Here is a 15712-nt window from a genome sequence, read left to right as displayed (position 1 = left end):
GAACGACCAGCGTCAGAGGAGCGGAGCGATGCTGTAAAGATGTTTCATGTCTTTATACTAGAGAAAACAAACTAGATATTGTCACGAGCATCGGATGACACCATATCATAGTCTTTAAAGGCAGAGGAGTAGCCTGAAACTGGAAGGTCTACAAGAAGAAGGAAGATGCCCAGTTACTTGAAAGACTTTGCTTAGAGTAGTGGTGAGTTCCCCAGCCACTGGACAAGAACGCGTCCTGAAACTCAGTGTGATGGAGGCAGTCCACCTGAATTCAGGATTAGGATATGTGATAAAATGTGAAAGAAAATTGTTCTAATGTTCATATAATACTGTTGATATATATGTGACCAAATTGTTGAAGGACTAGTGTTGTCAGGGCTAAGGGAATGTAGTTTCATTTGGGAGTGTGACCACTAGTGGGCGCTCTCAGATAAAAGGTGGTTTACCACAAAACCAGCTGTGGTTGCAGTGTTTGGCTTCTGTAAAAAATAAAGAAACATAAATTGCATCCTTCTGTCTCTCTGTATTTGGGAAGTCGTGGCCTAGTGGTTAGAGAGTTAAATCCTAACCCTAGTGTTGTGGGTTTGAGTCTTGGGTTGGGTCAATACCATGACTGAGGTGTGCTCAAGCAAGGCAACGAACCCCCAACTGCTCCCTGGGCACCGCAGCATTAATGGCTGTCCACTGCTGTGCGTTTGTGTCTACTTTAACCACGATTTCCCTGAAAAATAACTGCACACCTTAGAATATTAACCAACAAATCACAATAAACCCCAGCCCAGTATAGTATAACAATCATTGACTTTTTAGCTGATGCTTTACCCCATCAACTGATTCAACACATTCTATGGTACACAGTTTATGAATGAAAGAGTTCCCTGGACTCTTGTGTTGTCAGTGTCATTCAGTACTGATGGGGTCATGAGTACACATTAAAGTTTCCCATTTCTTTTCATCTTGTCTGATACTCTGCAGGGGGAAGTTCTTGGGAATTTCCATTCAGTGTCATCAGAAACAAGGTTCACAGGTTAAAAATGGCAATCTTCTGTACTCTTCTTATTTCTGGAGTATCACAGGTCAGCTTTTGTTGTTCAAGGCTCAGATACACAAGATGTCATTCCAATCTGTGTGTTACTGTACCACAACAAAGAAAAGCATCGTATCTTTTTATGTGGCTGCTCATTCTGGAAACAATCAAAGCTTCTTGTACCTGCAGTCACATGTTTTTAATGTTTCTGATTTTGAAAGTGAAACTGGGAGTGATAGGAGGAACTCAAATCAGCCACAGAGAATAACCAGAGACACACTGAGAGACCAGGAACGTCCCCTAGCTCACTCTCGACCAATCAGCATTGAGAGTCTGGATCGGAGGGTGTGTCTAAGAGACACTGCTAGAATATCAAGAAGATAAAACATGAACACAACTCAGACTGAAATCATACTGGAGTGAACTAAAGCAAACCGGTAAGAGAGTTTCTTTCATTCAGATCATTATAGCAATCATACAATGTCTATTGTTTTACAGTCAGCATCAGCACAGCAGCAGATTCTTCATGTTTGTTTTTGCTCCTGCAGTTGATCATGTGTGACCAGGGGCTGTTCCATAAAGCTAGTTTACCAGATAACCCAGGCTTATTTCCTTTAGTCTGACTCATTGTCACTTGATTTGGCTTCATAAATCAAAATGACTATAGCTCAAGCTCAGTGAGTGTGGTATATTATTCTGGGAAACTAACCTGGTCAGGAGCAGTTTAACTATCAGGTTCAGATGAGCTCCTCTAACACTGAGCAACAGGAACACATCCATATCACCACTGACTCTCTCACATACTGTTATTAGACCTTATCAGTACAAAACGCAACCTGGCCTATACTCCATCCCAAAATGTCAAAGTGGCAGGTGAACTGGGAGCAGAATAGAGTGAACTTTATAGTTACTTACACCAAGTGTATCTGATATAATAAAAAAATCAGCTGTATTAGCTAGCGTATATTTGATCCACAGTTACTGCTATTATTAAAATACATTTAATGTCCAACAAAAAATTATGTAGCAGAATGCTTTGTTTAATTCAGAAATATTGCGCGTTCCATTCACTCACTTAAGCCTCTTACACTCTTCCATTAAGTTCACGCTATCTCACCAATTCAATCCAGGTTGAATGAGTAAGGATAATTTGATGTGCACACTTATTCGTAAGCAGCCCGTTTCGGCATGAAAACAGAAGTAGCGATTTCTCTACTGTGTCGTCTATCCGAGTGAAACAGCATTTGAAAAGAGAGGGCGGGACTTGAGAGAGAGAGAGAGAGAGAGAGAGAGAGAGAGAGAGAGAGACTGTCTGAGTGATTGAGTGCATCCTCCATCAGGTTAAGTCATATTCATAAAAGAAAGTTTGCAATGTCCTATGAGTAATGTTGTGGTAATATCCTAATATTTTTTTCAATTTTAAAGGTAGTGTACTCCCCCATGACTTGCGTCAGCACTGGTCAATGCATTCATTTCTATAAAGTAAAGCATCAGCTTCAGGTTTCCCCCAACATTTATCCGTCACTGAACAGAAGAGACGATGAGTCATTTTGAGGGGGGGAGGTTAATGTTTTGATTATAGATTACCAGGGCACATGAATTAAAATAATAATAATTAAATATTCCATTAAAAAATAAGGATTTAAAATGTTGATTTCATGGTGACTTTAAATCGTCGTTTATGAAATTGCTTTAGTCCCGATTGGTTTCTTAAGTTATTTCAAGTAAGGTTTTGGATTTTAATCCCCGCTTTTCTTAACGTCTTTTATGCAACAGCCCCCAGGTGTACTTGAGAGTTTATGTTGGTGATTGAACTTTAGCACTCAATGAGTGAGTGTGTGTGTGTGTGTGTGTGTGTGTGTGTGTGTGTGTGTTAGTAAACTCTATACCTGACTTGTCTTGATAGATGTTCTGTTCATGTTTTTTTAGAGCTTCATGTCACATGATTAACTTGTATTTCACTACTCTAGTAGAAACCAGTATCAGCTAAACCCAGCCTGGTTATAGATTGTATCTGTAGTATGTGTCTTACTCAGCCTGTTTGTGTAGTTTGCTGTGAAAGTGTGTTGTTAAAGCCATATTTTACACAAAGTTTCTGAACAGAAAGAGGAAATGCTCATGTGGGGAGCTTCTGTACTGTGTAATGCAGGATTATTGGAGTATTTCTCAATGCAGTTGATTAAAGGAAGTGAAATGTGTTTGTGTCTCCAGTGGCCATGGACAAACCAGTGTGCTTGATTGACACGGCGTCCGATGGGAAGCTGTGTGTCCAGCGGTCAGCGTTGCAGGTTCTGGAGCAGATCCAGCAGCCCGTGGTGGTGGTGGCCGTGGTGGGTCTCTACAGAACTGGGAAGTCCTACCTGATGAATCGACTGGCAGGGAAGCAAACAGGTCAGCAGTACTGATGTCATCCAAACACTCGTGTCCTCCAGATGAGTGCATGCAAGTCATTGTGGGGTTTCTGGTGTGTGGTTCTCAGGGTTTGCACTGGGCAGCACAATCGAGTCCAAGACGAAGGGCATCTGGATGTGGTGCGTGCCTCACCCCACTAAACCAGGAACCACTCTGGTGCTGCTGGACACCGAGGGACTCGGAGACGTGGACAAGGTGACAAACTAAAGTACTTCTGTCATATATTATCTATAGGTCTTTCTGTCTGATGGTTGGTCAGTTGTCCAGGCCTAGTGGCCTGCTTGTAGTGACCGACCCAATCCAAAGAGATATCACGGTGTACACCAATCTCACAATCACAGATTCAGTATCAAGAACTGTGTGTCTGTTATGGGCTGTGGTCTCATGTCTTCATGTCTGGTCTGTTTCAGGGCGACTCAGTGCATGACACCAGGATCTTCTCTTTGGCTGTCCTTCTGAGCAGCACTCTAGTCCTGAACAGCCGAGGAACTATTGACAACAGGGCTATAGAGGAACTGCAGTATCCTTCTGATCAGAATTTATATTTCAGTTTCAGTTTGAAGTGTGTTTGATATGAGAGCTTGCAAAGTATTTAGGTAAATAGGTTAGTAATGTGTATATTAGAAAAACTCCATGTAAACCTACAAATGATAGTTGTCTTTTGTCCATTTTGTAAATTAGCCATTAGCTAGAATTGCTCTGGTACAGCTCTCCGTGGTTTACATTACTGCAGTGAATGTTCAACAGTCCTTTGACTCACACTGAACAGATACGTCACTGAGCTAACGGAGTACATCAAGATCAAGTCACCTGATGAAGTCGTAGATGACGGAGAGTTTGTCAAGTTCTTCCCTAGCTTCATCTGGGCTGTGAGGGACTTCACTCTGCAGCTAAACATCGATGGGAAAGACGCAACAGAGGATGAATACCTAGAGTTTGCTCTGAAGCTAAAACTCGGTAATATTTAAAGCATGAAAGTTTTATTATCAGCCTTGTCAAACCGTGCAGCTGGATCAACATGTGCATTACATTCTGTTAGCAAACAAAACATTTCTAGCCGCTTCCAGTCAATTATTTCAGCTTTCTGTGTTTATCTTCAATGACACCCAAGATCATACATGTACAGTTTTGTTCAAAATAATAGCAGTACAATGTGACTAACCAGAATAATCAAGGTTTTTAGTATATTTTTTATTGCTACGTGGCAAACAAGTTACCAGTAGGTTCAGTAGATTGTCAGAAAACAAACAAGACCCAGCATTCATGATATGCACGCTCTTAAGGCTGTGCAATTGGGCAATTAGTTGAAAGGGGTGTGTTCAAAAAAATAGCAGTGTCTATCTTTGACTGTACAAACTCAAAACTATTTTGTACAAACATTTTTTTTTTCTGGGATTTAGCAATCCTGTGAATCACTAAACTAATATTTAGTTGTATGACCACAGTTTTTTAAAACTGCTTGACATCTGTGCGGCATGGAGTCAACCAACTTGTGGCACCTCTCAGCTGTTATTCCACTCCATGATTCTTTAACAACATTCCACAATTCATTCACATTTCTTGGTTTTGCTTCAGAAACAGCATTTTTGATATCACCCCACAAGTTCTCAATTGGATTAAGGTCTGGAGATTGGGCTGGCCACTCCATAACATTAATTTTGTTGGTTTGGAACCAAGACTTTGCCCGTTTACTAGTGTGTTTTGGGTCATTGTCTTGTTGAAACAACCATTTCAAGGGCATGTCCTCTTCAGCATAGGGCAACATGACCTCTTCAAGTATTTTAACATATGCAAACTGATCCATGATCCCTGGTATGCGATAAATAGGCCCAACACCATAGTAGGAGAAACATGCCCATATCATGATGCTTGCACCTCCATGCTTCACTGTCTTCACTGTGTACTGTGGCTTGAATTCAGAGTTTGGGGGTCGTCTCACAAACTGCCTGTGGCCCTTGGACCCAAAAAGAACAATTTTACTCTTATCAGTCCACAAAATGTTCCTCCATTTCTCTTTAGGCCAGTTGATGTGTTCTTTGGCAAATTGTAACCTCTTCTGCACATGCCTTTTTTTTAACAGAGGGACTTTGCGGGGGATTCTTGAAAATAGATTAGCTTCACACAGACGTCTTCTAACTGTCACAGTACTTACAGGTAACTCCAGACTGTCTTTGATCATCCTGGAGGTGATCATTGGCTGAGCCTTTGCCATTCTGGTTATTCTTCTATCCATTTTGATGGTTGTCTTCCGTTTTCTTCCACGTCTCTCTGGTTTTGCTCTCCATTTTAAGGCATTGGAGATCATTTTAGCTGAACAGCCTATCATTTTTTGCACCTCTTTATAGGTTTTCCCCTCTCTAATCAACTTTTTAATCAAAGTACGCTGTTCTTCTGAACAATGTCTTGAACGACCCATTTTCCTCAGCTTTCAAATGCATGTTCAACAAGTGTTGGCTTCATCCTTAAATAGGGGCCACCTGATTCACACCTGTTTCTTCACAAAATTGATGACCTCAGTGATTGAATGCCACACTGCTATTTTTTTGAACACACCCCTTTCAACTAATTCAACTAATTGCCCAATTGCACAGCCTTAAGAGCGTGCATATCATGAATGCTGGGTCTCATTTGTTTTCTGAGAATCTACTGAACCTACTGGTAACTTGTTTGCCACGTAGCAATAAAAAAATATACGAAAAACCTTGATTATTCTGGTTAGTCACATTGTACTGCTATTATTTTGAACAATACTGTATATCATTAACAAGCTAGCAGTTTCTTTGCTGGTAAAGTTTTCATTATGTGCCCTGACCAAAAATACGAATACCAAAAAGAAGTATACTTCAAATTTATGTTATTAAATATAAGTAAGTAAAGTTCAAATATATATTAAGTATACTTTATGGAGTAAGTATACAAATATCAATTAACTAGTAGTATACTTTGTGAGTATACTATTTTAATACTCCTTGGGGCTAAATTGGCCCATTTTCTAGTATACAAAAGTATAGTTTTAAGTATAATTTAAGTATAACAGTTGTATAACAGTAGTTTACCTCTATGTTTTAAGTTTGCAACTATACTAAAATATACTTATAGTTTACTAAATACTTGCATTTTTAGTACACTTTAGTACAAGTATAGTCTCAGTAAACTACTAGTTTAGTAGTTTTATACTGCAAGCATACTTGTAAGTTTTCCTTAAGTGAACTTTACATCATACTTTAAGTATACTACTATATCCTTATTCATTAATATGTATATATTTTGTTTTATGGTTATCTGAACATACAAAACATCTAAAGAAAGAACAGGGTATCTGCTTGTAAACAAAAACATTTTATTCTAGCTTCATGCATTCTTTTTTATAAACACTTTTATGTGGGTAAGTTTCATAAAAAATAAATAAATAAACAACATAAAGCTGAAAAAACACTGTTTTGGGAATTCTGTACAGAAGATTTGTAATAGCGCCCCCTTCTGTATAACAATGAAAACATTTTCACAAGTATAGCTCAAATAAATCTATACTTTTTCTAAGGATAAGTCAAGTATACTTAAATGTCATTAAATGTCAAAGTAAATAAAAAGTAGCCAAAATATACTTTCTTATTTTTAGTTTATAAGAGGTATACTTATAATACACTTGAATAAACTTCAAACTGTGTATTTAGACTGAAGACGGTCCTTTTTTTTTCCTTTTTCTTTTTGAAGGTAACTCGATGCAAGTGAACAATTACAACCTTCCAAGAGAGTGCATTCGCAAATACTTCCCATCTCGGAAATGCTTCACCTTCCCATTCCCAACCCATCCAGACAATGTCTCTTATCTGGAGACACTAGACCCAGAGGAGATTTCAAAACGATTCTTGGAGGTCACGAATCGTTTCTGCCAGTTTATCTTTGACCAGAGCCAAGTGAAAAATCTGAAAGATGGACACACGGTCACCGGCAGAGGTAAAGCATTGGTTCATTTAGACAGTGGCTAATCCAAGAGATCAGATTTATTTCTATAGCCCTTCTCATACTACACATACTGAAGTTGCTTCATAGCAGCTTTCTAGAAAGTAATACTGGTATGTCTGCAATGCCTTAATGTCTTAACTTTGAGCAGTTTTAGAGCTGGAAGATATGATTTATGTTGAGATTGGGCCATACTGTATTTATTATTTTGTCTAGCATATAAATCAGTGCAGGCACGTGCACAGGTAGGGCTCAACCTGTGCAGAGCACATGCCCTTTTTCCCCTTACACTCCGAAGTGCCCTTTTTTTGGTGGTGTTTTTTTTTTTTTTTTTTTTTTTTAATCAATGCTATTGGTCACCCTTTACGCCTGTCTGTCTGTTTTACCAAATGAAAGTTCTTAAAACGAGCTTGTGTAAATCTTATTCGATCCTCAAGCTGTCAGTAAGCTGATAACTCCGCCCCCTCTATATTCATTGAATCAACTGAAGTTCCACAGCAGCCGCACAGTAGACACCACCTGAGCTGAACAAAGTTTTGCGAAGGGTAAATAAATATCTTGTTGTTTGAATAAGTACTACTAAACACTATGTCTATAAAGGCTCATATTTTATTTATTTGATGTCTGACTGACGTCGCCTGAGAGAGAGGGCTAGCATTTGCCATCTAGTCATAGCCAATACATAGCCAACACAGCCTGTGCATACAGTTGCATTTCATCTTTTATAAAATGCTAATTTGGCCAAATGCATTTTACCACAGGAAAAACTGAGCGCTCCGTCTATATAGCTAAAAAAAACTAGTTTGTAAACTAGATGAAAATGTAATGTGATCCCGGCAGCGGCAGGCGCCGTCGCCGTTTTAACCCTCTGGAGTCTAAGGGTATTTTTGGGGCCTTGAGAAGTTTTGTCATGCCCTGACATTTGTGCTTTTTTCAGTTTCTTATAAATATCTAAATGGGTAAAGTCTAATATCACTGTAATCAGCACAAACTGGGCTATAATAATATGTGAAACCCATGCATGTACACGATTGTATTTTTGAGAAAAAAAATGTTATGCATGGTTAGTGAAAAACTAAAAATGTTAAATCACTTGAATAAGGGAATAAAACACATACATAAAATTGGTTGCTGGAAAAGTTGAGAACTGGAGCTTGTAGCCTAGAATTTTTCTTTCTGAATGATGTGAAAATCATCTTGTTTACTCACTCACAGAATACAATATATTGATTTAAATTTTCTAAAACACTTTTTGTTGGTAAAAGTCATATGCGAGTAGGCGTCAACTATCATGAATATCATTGTGTTTTACACCTGAGAAGACAAAGGCCTGCATAATGAGCTGCATAATGAGCCTCTCATTCAACTGTGCCACTCTGAGGGAGGACTTACAAGAAAGAGAACAAAATAAAAGTATATAATTTTATGTTTGTAGTTTATTAAGAATATATTTAATTATCCCACAACATAATTTAATATCCACTTGGGGGAGCAGTTAAACAGTTTATTAGGAACAATCAAAGCTGACTTTCAAATTTTTTGGCATCCTTTCTCTAGTCACACAATCCTTCAGAAATCCTTTTAACAATCTTATTTTCTACCAAATAAACCCCATTTATTATCATCATCATTATTATTATTATTATTATTATTATTAATGTTGAAAAGAGCTGATAATATTTTCAGGTTTTTTTAGGGGGAATAAATCGAAAGAACTGCATTGTTTTTACATTTGTTAGAGTTATCTCTATTTGTCACATTTATATTATTTACATCAAGCTTTTGAATGGTATAGTATTGTATATTGTTATTGAAACTTCATAATGTTTCACTTGATTATACATTTAGTCAGGAATTATAGTTTGGAAAAAGTATTTGGAAAAAGTCTAACTAGTAAAATGTTTACACGTTATGTGAAAACTAGTACAAGTATATAAATAAAAAGAGACTTACTCATGTTTATGATCTCTGTTGAATAAAGTGCTTCATTCTTTTTCTGAGGAAATCCATTTCTCAAATCCTCAACCACATCACATCTTTTTGGGGTGATTTATGTCTTATTCCTCTCATCACGAAGCAAACAGTAAAATAAAAGAACTCGAAGAACAGTCTCGCTGCTTTTTCTTCTGTGTGGGCGTATTCAAGCCGCGCGCTTCAGTTTGAATCTGAATAGCGCGTTCAGCGCGGGGGCGTGGTCACATTAGATATAATGAGCGGAGATATGAAAAACAGACATTGCGTTGTTTTCATATGGATTACTTTATCTCAGAATATTTGTTTTCGGCAGCACTTGTTTAGTTTAAAAGTAGACATTTCAGGCTTTCTATAGATATCTCTCTCATGTCTCTTCGTTGAGTATTCACGGAGTTACAGTTCATTTTAATGAAATGTTTGTACATGACGATCAGCGGAGACAAAGACTGTAGACAGCGCACCTTGTTTGTTATCTTTATTTTATAAGTGCACAAAGGTTTTTTGTTATTATGTCTGTATCCAAAAAAAACTAGACCCTTTACAGATTTGATTGATGTATTGCTCTTATCTGTACGATTAAAACTGAGAGTGTAATTTAAGTTCTTTTCGGGGTTATCAGGTGAAAATGACTCAAAACGCATATATGCGTTAATCGACTCGAAAGGGTTAATGGCGGACAGAAAAAAAAATCACATTTGCACACATTCGCTGGTCAAAAACGATATATTAATAAGTAATGCAACAACATATAGCTAATTTGTTTTTACCATCTGAAAATCATAACAGGTGCGCCCCCCGCTGTTTCCTACTGGAACTTACACAAAGCGACGAGTGATCCTCGTCACCTACATAACATATATTTCTAAGAAATTCTTCTTTGATTTATGATTGCTGATACACTTAATTTATTAACATTTAGGCTAATCATGTTATGGTATACTCTCTGTATACTCTCTGTATAAAATGTTGTAAAACATGGTTTTACTACAGTAATGTAGTAGTAACTAAAAAAAATTACAGAAGATCACTGAAATCTTTATATTTTATCATGCAGAATGTAATTCATGATTCATTCCAAGGCTTCATTTATTTGATCCAAAATACAGCAAAATCAGTAATATTGTGTAATATTTAAAATTTTAAATAACTGTTTTCTATTTGAATATTTTAAAATGTAATTTATTTTTGTGATCAAAGCTGAATTTTCAGCATCTTTACTCCAGTTCAGTACTCTTCAGTGTCACGTGATCCTTCAGAAATGCTTTTCACTGCAACTGTACTTTTCACACTATTTTTATTTATTTTTTCATTGCTGGCTTATTTTAGGGAAAGTGTAGTGAATAAGAGACCTTCAAGAGACCAACATCCCTGGTCCACCACAGTATAAGATTTTTGCCAGATACATGGCTCACAGAAGGTTGCTGTTGTATTAGGTTTAAAGAAGCCCTTAAAACCCTGTTTATCTATCTTATCTAATTATATAATATTCTTATTATGGTTGTTATTAATCGTGAACAAATCTAAAGCTTTTGAGACTATTATTTTGTGTTATTGAATTTGTCATGAAGATGTGACAATTTCTTCCTTTTATGAACGCTTACTAAATAATCTTGATATAAAAGGGGGGGGGGGGTGCCCTTTTTCAGTTTCAGCACATGCCCCTCAAAAGGTCTGTGCACGGCCCTGAATCAGTGCCAGGGCTAAATGAAAGTGCTGACATCAGAGAAAAAGGACATTTAAATGTACTTTTATGACTTTAAAATGCAGTGTTGTGTTGAGAAATATTAATACAAGAAGCTGTGTGAGTTATAAATGGCTTTAAGGAATGTCTTGATATAGAAATAAAAACAATTTCACCATTACTGTGATGGGAAGTTACTCATGTCATAGTGTAAGATTTTGGTCATATCGCCCAACTCTAAATGGTTGAATCGGGGATATGCTAGAAATTAGTTTCAAAAGATGTGTTGGTGGTTAAACAAACTGTAGTTTTTTGGACATACAAATTGAAGTCAATAGAACCCAAAAGGTTTAACCTAAAACGGTCATCTAATATTTGTTTTGCGAGTGAATTATGCTTTTACTCTTTTGGACTCTTAATTCTTTTTTGTCTTTGCATTTTTATTCATCGACGACTTAATGACATAAAGCTTTAAAATCACTGTTCCAGAACTAAAGCTGATAGGATTGACTGTCACACCATCCATTTATTTGTTACCTTACATGTGTTTGACTCCTCTGCTTTCCTACAGTTCTGGGTCATCTTGTAAAAACATACGTAGAAACCATTGCCAGTGGAGCTGTGCCGTGTCTGGAGAACGCTGTGATCGCAATGGCACTGATTGAGAATGAGGCTGCTTTTCAGGAGGGGCTTGAGGTGTACCGGAGTGGAATGGAGAAGCTGAAGAAGTCCTTCCCTCTGGAACTGAATGAAATCAACTCTGAACACCAATGCTTCAGTCTCATGGCAACACAGACCTTCATGAAACGCTCCTTCAGGGACAGTGATGGGAAGTTCTTGACATCTTTAGAGGTAGGTGGGAGGGGACATGCCACATGACAACAATAGATGGCTTTAAGTCACTATGAAAAACAACATGAAACTCACAGCCAGGACTCCAATAACAACTTTGGTGACAAATGTTAATTCAGAAGCAGATTATTTAATTACAATCCAATGAACTTTAATTTACAAATGCACACAGTGGTTTTAAATGTCATGTAGGAAGTTAAAGAATGTGTAACAATGAGAGCTGCCCGATAAAGTTTAAAATCCTGTCGAAGCAAATTGATCAGGGAACACAGCGGCTCAGAAACACTTGAGCAAGAAAAATGACTTGCATCTTTAAGAAAACTAGACATACTGTATCTTAAGTCATATCATAATAACTGTTAGTTTTAGCTTAAAACAAGATAAAATATCTGCCAGTGGGGTAACAAAAAAAAACATTGTTTTCCCTTTCAATTAAGATTATTTATTTTTTATCCTGCTGGCAGATATTTTTTCTAGTTTTAAGCAACTTAAAAAACTAACAAACTTTTGATGCTTTTTTTCCCCAGAAAACAAGACTTAAAGGGATAGTTCACGAAAAAAAAAAGGGTCATTGACTACGTTTACAAGCTGTTAAAATTCGGGTTATGGTCGGGTTAAGGTCACTATTCGGGTTTCTGAGACATTCGGGATAACCCGTTTACATGCATGAGCAGAGAGAGTTACTCCTGTATACATGGAAAGTGTAATCAGTCGCCACTATCCCGATGTAAACAGCGACGCACGGTTAGCGTCTGGACGTAAGACGCAAAATGCGTCATTTCCGATTCTTCTTCCTGTACCCAAAGACTCAAAAGACCAAGATTCCTTGCGAATAGAACATGCGCAGAACACACATTTTGATGGGGATATGCCGAAACGCGCTTACAAGACCAAATATTCGGGTTAGAAAAGGGGTACCCCAGGCATATGAGCATATCCGGGTTTTTACGGTGTTTACATGGCCGTGCGCGACCGGGTTATTGCTTATATCCCGGTTGTGAACGGGTTATTGGCTGCATGTAAACGTAGTCATTAATAACTCACCCTCATGTTGTTCCAAACATGTAAGGCTTCCTTTTATCTTCTGAACACAGTTTAAGATATTTTATATTTAGTCCGAGAGCTCTCAGTCCCTCCATTGAAGCTGTGTGTACGGTCTACTGTCCATGTCCAGAAATGTAAGAAAAACATCATTAAAGTAGTTCATGTGACATCAGAGGGTCCGTTGGAATTTGTTGAAGCATCGAAAATACATTTTGGTCCAAAAATAGTAAAAACTACGCCTTTATTCAGCATTGTCTTCTCTTCCGTGTCTGTTGTGATAGAGTTCAAAACAAAGCAGTTTGTGATATTCGGTTCATGAACGAATCATTCTATGTAACCGGATCTTTTTGAAACAGTTCACCAAATCGAACTGAATCTTTTTCAACTGTTCACATCTCTAATACGCATTAATCCACAAATGACTTAAGCTGTTAACTTTTTTAACATGGCTGACATTCTCTCTGACTCAAAACAAACCAATATCCCGGAGTAATTCATTTACTCAAACAGTACACTGACTGAACATTATTCTGTCTGAATGGAAAGTGACCATGAGCAAGATAACGAATCCCTTGTTCCTAATGGTTGGGATTGGATACAAAGAATTTTATTGTTTTTTAGGTTGCTTTGAAAAAAGCATCTGGTAAAAAAATAGAGCGATCAAAATAAAGTGTAAAGAAAACTCGAACAATGAACATTAAGAATCCTTCCTGTGTTGTTGTGCTGTTTTAGGAAGCCATCAGTCAACAGTTTGACAGGTATCTCCAGGACAATGAGAAGGCCTCCGAGGCTAAATGTGAAGGTCTTCTATCAGTTCTCTCTGAAGAAATGACAGTGAAGATCAATCAAGGGTTTTATGCCACAGCTGGTGGGTACAATCTCTTCTGCCAGGACCTGGAGGACGTTGTGAATGAGTACAATACACTGGCCCGTCAAGAAGTCAAGGTGATAAATGTTACATTATTAACATAGAGCAATGCTGTTAATATTACCATAGTGTTGATGACATACATGTAGAGATGAGCAATAGCACACTCGTAGCCATAAGATATGGCTGTGTATATCTTGTTATTGTTACACTTTTTTGCCATCAAGTTTACTCTTTCTGTGTTTCTTCATAGATTGCTGAAGTGTTGGAGAAATTTCTACAGCAAAAGGTTGCAGTCACCACAGCCATTCTCCAGGCTGATGATAAACTAACCGAAAACGAACGAAGTATTTGCGGTAAGAGCTTGGTGTTTTCAACAGTAAGCCCTGCACATGAGAATATGAATAGAATCAACCCAGTGGTACAGTTAGGGTAACTTGTGTTTTTGCTGACCAGAGGAGAGAGAGCGGGCAGTCCTTCTGGAACAAGAGATCAAGGCCCAGGAAGAGAAGCAGCGTCAGCTGGAGGAGAAGATGGAGATTGAAGAACAGAATAATGAGGAGAGGGTGAGACAGGTCATACAGAAGATGGAAGAGGAGATGTCCTTCCAACAGCAGGAGACACAGCGCGCCATGGACAGTAAGCTGAGGGAACAGGCTGCCCTGATGGAGAAGGGCTTTCAAGAGAAAGCCAACAAAATGGCCAGCGAGATCGAGCAGTTGAGGAGGAATAATAAAGAGGTAGAGGACAGGAAGTCCAGAGTGTTTGCACAGATGATAGCGGATCAGGAGCGAAGAAACGCACAGAACCTGGAAGTGCTGAGGCAACAGCACAGACGGCAGATGCAAGCGATCAACAACAGACCGAGACCTTCATCTGGAGGCTGTTCTATACAGTGAAATCTGCTTTTACACTATTCTGAATTCATAATTACTGTAATCTCACTGACAATAATTTCATTGTGTTTTTACAGACAACACTCACATGTAACCCCCTTAGCAAACATTTTCACAACTGACTTATAACACATTTGTTTAAGTTACTGTAACTGATTACAGTTACATTTTTTTTGTAACTAGTTACTCCCATATCTGGTAATGTCTACATGATTACATTAACTTAATGTTTAGTGTTGATTGTTTTTTTTTTTTTTTAGATGTTTTAAATAAAAAATGTTCATGGGATGAATGTTTCATTTATGAATTCTGACTGCAAAGGTCATATGAACCATTGTTGGTTGCAGTCAACTTGTTCCCCAAGTCAGCCAATGACAGCAGGTGTTTGTGTAGCTCTGTAAACATGGGATTTGACAGGTTTGACCACTGGTGTTATTGTGAATGTGGCAGATCCTCGTTAAGGTGGGAAAGGTGGGAATTAACTTGAAATGAAAAGTTCATAAACTTTCAATGCATACTGTATATGATCAGGCACTTTATAACAATATACAAATAATTTTAACATGTTATAAGGAATGCTTACAAATGTAATGTAAACTTGTTGCTTCAACTGATTAAAATAAATTCTATATCTTCTAATGCACTTTTTAAATTTGCAAATATTGTATAAATGTCAATGAATTTGAGCTCTTTTAGACACTACTCATGTTGACATGATTAATTAACTCATAACCACAGTCTGTAAAGTTGACACATTTGCCATTTTCGTGGTGTGCATGCACACTTCTACTACTTAAAGGGGGGGTGAAATGCTCATTTTCACTCAATCTTCTGTTAATCTTGAGTACCTACAGAGTAGTACTGCATCCTTCATATCTCCAAAAAGTCTTTAGTTTTATTTTATTTATAAGAGAAAGATAGTCTTCACAGTTTTTTTTCCGGAAAAACATGAGCGGCTGGAGGCGTGACGTGTGGGCGGAGCTAAAGAATCACGA

General features: G+C 37.8%; 1 protein-coding gene across 1 annotated transcript; it reads left to right on the top strand.

Moving 5' to 3' along the window:
* Nucleotides 1-1363: 1363 nt before the first annotated feature.
* LOC113070309 (guanylate-binding protein 1-like) lies at nt 1364-15307 on the top strand. The gene is made up of 10 exons (XM_026243553.1): nt 1364-1464; nt 3239-3418; nt 3507-3634; nt 3850-3959; nt 4209-4396; nt 7154-7396; nt 11629-11909; nt 13686-13898; nt 14075-14177; nt 14278-15307. The coding sequence occupies exons 2-10, from the start codon at nt 3244-3246 to the stop codon at nt 14718-14720; spliced, it is 1884 nt and encodes a 627-aa protein (XP_026099338.1). The 5' UTR covers nt 1364-1464; nt 3239-3243; the 3' UTR covers nt 14721-15307.
* Nucleotides 15308-15712: the final 405 nt, after the last annotated feature.

The sequence above is a fragment of the Carassius auratus genome, unplaced genomic scaffold (genome assembly GCF_003368295.1).
Source record: "Carassius auratus strain Wakin unplaced genomic scaffold, ASM336829v1 scaf_tig00003761, whole genome shotgun sequence".
NCBI classification, from domain to species: Eukaryota; Metazoa; Chordata; class Actinopteri; order Cypriniformes; family Cyprinidae; genus Carassius; species Carassius auratus.
Note: the sequence above shows the minus strand (reverse complement) of the source record. Positions and strands in the feature narration are given on the sequence as shown.

What these genes read in the sequence shown, in the direction of transcription:
- LOC113070309 (XM_026243553.1), top strand. Translation starts at nt 3,244, where the DNA reads ATGGACAAACCAGTGTGCTTGATTGACACGGCGTCCGATGGGAAGCTG. An exon ending in TGCTCTGAAGCTAAAACTCG is followed by an intron (nt 4,397 to 7,153) that starts GTAATATTTAAA and finishes TTCTTTTTGAAG; the next exon opens with GTAACTCGATGCAAGTGAAC. An exon ending in TGGCCCGTCAAGAAGTCAAG is followed by an intron (nt 13,899 to 14,074) that starts GTGATAAATGTT and finishes GTTTCTTCATAG; the next exon opens with ATTGCTGAAGTGTTGGAGAA.